This window comes from Nicotiana attenuata, unplaced genomic scaffold, assembly GCF_001879085.1.
Source record: "Nicotiana attenuata strain UT unplaced genomic scaffold, NIATTr2, whole genome shotgun sequence".
In the NCBI taxonomy this organism is placed as follows: domain Eukaryota; kingdom Viridiplantae; phylum Streptophyta; class Magnoliopsida; order Solanales; family Solanaceae; genus Nicotiana; species Nicotiana attenuata.
In genome coordinates this window covers 8190-12360 of record NW_017679285.1, presented here as the reverse complement: position 1 = coordinate 12360, position 4171 = coordinate 8190, and the positions used below count along the sequence as shown (strand labels likewise).

Genomic DNA, 4171 nt, shown 5'->3' with positions numbered 1-4171 from the left:
AGAAGCGGCCCGCAGAACCGGTAGAGGACGCCGCAGAAGCGGACCTTGTGCGAAGGATCGTGCACCGCAGATGCGGTCAAGGTTCCTCAGAAGCGGGACCGCATCTGCGGAAGTGGTTATCGCAGAGGCGAAAAAGGGGGCAACCTGGGCGAACTGCAGAAGCGGAATTTTTGACCGCAGGAGCGGAACCGCTGATGCGGTTTGGCCTCCGCAGAAGCGAAAATCGCTGAAGCAGTAAGGTTAATTTAAATCGTGGTTTTGGTTCATTTCTTTCATTTCTCATGGCTTGGGGCGATTTGGGGAGCTCCAAAGAGTGGAACTTCGTCATCTATGTTGAGGTAAGTTATCCCCATCACTTTTGAGTTAAATATATCAATTATGTTTGGAATTAAGCATGAAGATTAGTGTAAATTTGGGGGTTTTGGTGGAAAAACCTAGAAAATTATAATCTTGGATTTTAGCCACGAATTTGAGTATGGAACTAGGAGAAAATTATATATTTGAGTTCCTAAGGTCATGGGTAACCTTTATCTTCAAAAATTTCGGATTCCGGGCACGTGGGCCCGAGGGCATTTTGGTCATTTCACTAGGCGGAATTGGGAATTGTATAATTTGAATTTGTTATTGAGTATTTGAGTGTATTCTCATTAGCTTGTCGTTAATTGGCTAGTTTTGGTGCATTGTGCGTTGGTTCAAGGCTTCGGAGGAACGTAGAATGCCGGTTATGGATCTTCGGAGCGAGGTGAGTCTCCTTTCTAATCTTGTGAGGGGGAATTTACCCCATAGGTGAAGTAATTGATTATGTGCTCCTATTTGTGGGGGCTACGTACGCACGAGGTGACGAGAGTCCGTGCGTAGCTACTATTATGCTATTGTCCGGGTAGTCTAGGACTCGAAGGCATGTTATATTTGGATTACTGTGAACTCATTGATAGTTTGAATTGTTTAGATCACCTTGAACTGGTAAAGGAAATTTTAAAAGAGATTTAATAGTAATTTTCCCTGAAATGTTAAAAAGAGAAAAGTTGTTTATTTGGAGGATTATCCTCAATGAGCTCTTAATTTCCTACTTGAGCATGTACTTTACGTGTGCCTGCATCGCATGGACGATTCGCGAGCAGGATATGTGTTTATTTATGGAACGGGCCGAACGCCTCGGTGAAAATAGATGCATCTATGATTCGTGCCGCTCGACCCTCGGCAGTGCACAGTTTACATTTCTGTTGGAGCGGGCCGTCGCCTCGGTGTGATTTGCGCATGTTTATTTGTTACTTGAAAATGGTAAGCGTGGAATTGTCCCTACATGGCTTAATATGAACTGATAAGATAATAAAGAATAGACTTTGGAAGCCCCCGATTTAATGATTGAAGGTGTTTACCTGTTTATTTGGTCTCACAGTTAGGACTTCTATATAAATTCATGATTATTCTCACACTTATAGAATATTGTTAATGGACCTCTAGTGAGTGTCGAAGTTGGCCATCTTGTCCCTACCCCTTCGGGATTAGGCGGGATACTCACTGAGTACACGTTGATTACGTACTCATACTACACTTCTGTGCATTTTTGTTGCACAGGTATATCTTGCATTAGACGGCAGCACGGATGATTTGGGGACTAGGTGAGCTGTATTGTTCGAGACGACCCGCAGCTAGCGTAGTTCCCTTCTAATATGTCATTTATTTATACTCTGTCCACTGTATTTCGGACAGACATTGTATTTTATTTTCCTTATCAGTAGTGGCTCATGCACTTGTGACACTGGGTTCTGGGATGGTTTTCTTTGAAAGGTGTGTATTAATAATTATTTCTTCCTTTGAGTTTAACAGAGATTGTTTTACGTATGAAAAATGGAGGTAAAACTCTTAGATTTTTTTTTTTATTTATTAAAAGAGAACTTAATGGATGAGTTAGTTGGCTTGCCTGACAACGGTGTCCGGCGCCATCGCGACCCGTAGTGGATTTGGATCGTGACAATAGATGTAGAACAAAGAAGGGCATAGATAGAAAAATTCACTCACTCTCAACAAAGAAGTACCTCAAGCTACTGGAAATTGCCATATGCTTGACTATCATGTGGTTCTCCACTAATGTAGGAGTCTTTGAGTCGAGATCATGTAGGACTTTTGCAAGGTTGTAATGTAGGTTTAGGGATAGGTATGATACATATGGATAATAGTGACTTAAATTCCCTATGGGCATTACACTTTATTTTATCACTTAAGCACAATTGTCTTTGCTATGATTTAAACAATAACCTCTATTTTGTTTCATCCCTTTCACATTTTTTTTACGGAGATGCCGACATTTCTTTGTTGCTATCCTCTCCCTTCTTTCTTTTTTTTTTCTTTTTTTTTAAAGAATTTCAGAAGCAACTATCTTTTTCAGTTCTCATGGCAACATCTCAAAAGATTTACAACCTCAAACAATTATTCTTTCACCAATTATGTTCACAATTACACCTCATGCCTAGATTTTTACATTCAGATCAACTCTTAAAGTGCCCAAAAGGGAATTGGGTAAACAAAGAACAAGTCATAACAACAAACAGGCTAAGGGTTAAAGCTTGGTGATCAACAAATTAAGAGATAATTTATGTAGGCTCAACTGGGCTAACTAGGGATAAAAATCATTAAGGTAGGTCAATTTAGGTTATGGCTCAATAAAGAAGGCACACGTTCATTTCTTAACTCAAAGATTTACCTAGAATTTTGCCTCAATCCACATTCAAGGCAAGTTCTAGATTTCCAGATAAGCAGGAGAACTAGACAATATAAGCTAACAACACAATACACTTGGGCTAACGAAAACTATGATTTCAATCACCAATAAGTAAGTATGAGCTTAGAAAAGTGATCATAAAACCCGTGAATGTACTTAATCAAATTCGCCTTTTTTAAGTGTCATACTTTTCAAGTCAAATCAAGTTTAGCCAACTTATTTACCAAAATAAGTTAAAATATAAAAGTCCTAAAAAATGTTCAATTCAAAATATTACGACCATGGCAAAGAACTGAACAAGAAATCCATGGAAGTGTATGAAATAAGTTGCCTTAAGAACAAGGCAACTAAATTTTTTTTTTTCCAGTTTTTTTTTTTTTTTATATATATGTATAACTCAAAAAAAACACATATAACAAACATATTCCTCTACCCCCAAGCTTAAATAATGTCATGTCCTCATTACAAAATAAATTAACAGTAAAAGGAGATAAAGGAGCTTCCCTGATTTTTTCCGATTCTAGCCTCATTTCCTTTTTCTTGGCTTCTCAAAGTTTCTCTCATATAACAAAGACAAGATTATAGCAAAGAAATGTTCTTTTTTATGATAGGAGAAACCTTTCATTGTCTAAATCATGGAATATTTTTTTTCATTATGGCAAAATATATTAATACATACTACATACACATCTATATATATAATATAATACAAACATGCAATTATTATTATTTTTCAACTTTTTTTTTTATAAGAAGAAAAACTAATTTAATTATATATATATTTACTAAAAAGGAAATATTATATGTTACTACTAATAATTACTTAAAAGATTAAAGAGAGGGGAAGAAAATAGTTCTGAGTTTAACGTCGCCAGCTCGACTTATTTTAAAAATTAGGCAAAAAGGATTGTTGAAGCCTGTTTGTCGAAGAATCTGCTGATATATGGCTTCAAACGATGACCGTTTACTTTGAATTTGTCTCCCCCATCTGCATGTTGTACTTCAATGGCACCATAGGAGGTCACTCCTGTTACTATATATGGTCCTGTCCAGCGTGACTTAAACTTTCCTGGGAATAATCTCAATCGGCTATTGTACAGCAGAACATGATCTCCCACTTTAAAATCTTTATAGCGGATGAGCTTGTCATGCCACTTTTTTGTCTTTTCCTTGTACAATTTAGCATTTTCGTATGCTGTAAGTTTGAACTCTTCCAACTCATCAAGCTGCAATAGACAATTTTTACCTGCATCTGGTAAGTTTAGATTCAACAATTTTATAGCCCAATATGCTTTATGCTCTAACTCTACAGGTAAATGACAAGCTTTCCCAAAACCTAGTCTATAAGGAGATGTGCCTATGGGAGTTTTAGAAGCAGTTCTGTATGCCCATAACGCATCATCCAAATTTTAAAGACCAATCTTTTACGAGTAAAGAACCAACAGTTTT

The 4171-nt window shown here is 37.1% G+C and overlaps 1 protein-coding gene across 1 annotated transcript in view; it reads right to left on the bottom strand.

Moving 5' to 3' along the window:
* Nucleotides 1–3615: 3615 nt before the first annotated feature.
* The window catches only part of LOC109221739, a 3907-nt gene continuing 3351 nt past the window's right edge, over nt 3616–4171 (bottom strand). The window contains exon 2 of the mRNA XM_019386193.1: nt 3616–4102. Within this exon, the coding sequence (XP_019241738.1) occupies nt 3616–4102 (487 nt within the window). The remainder of the gene's footprint in view (nt 4103–4171) is intronic.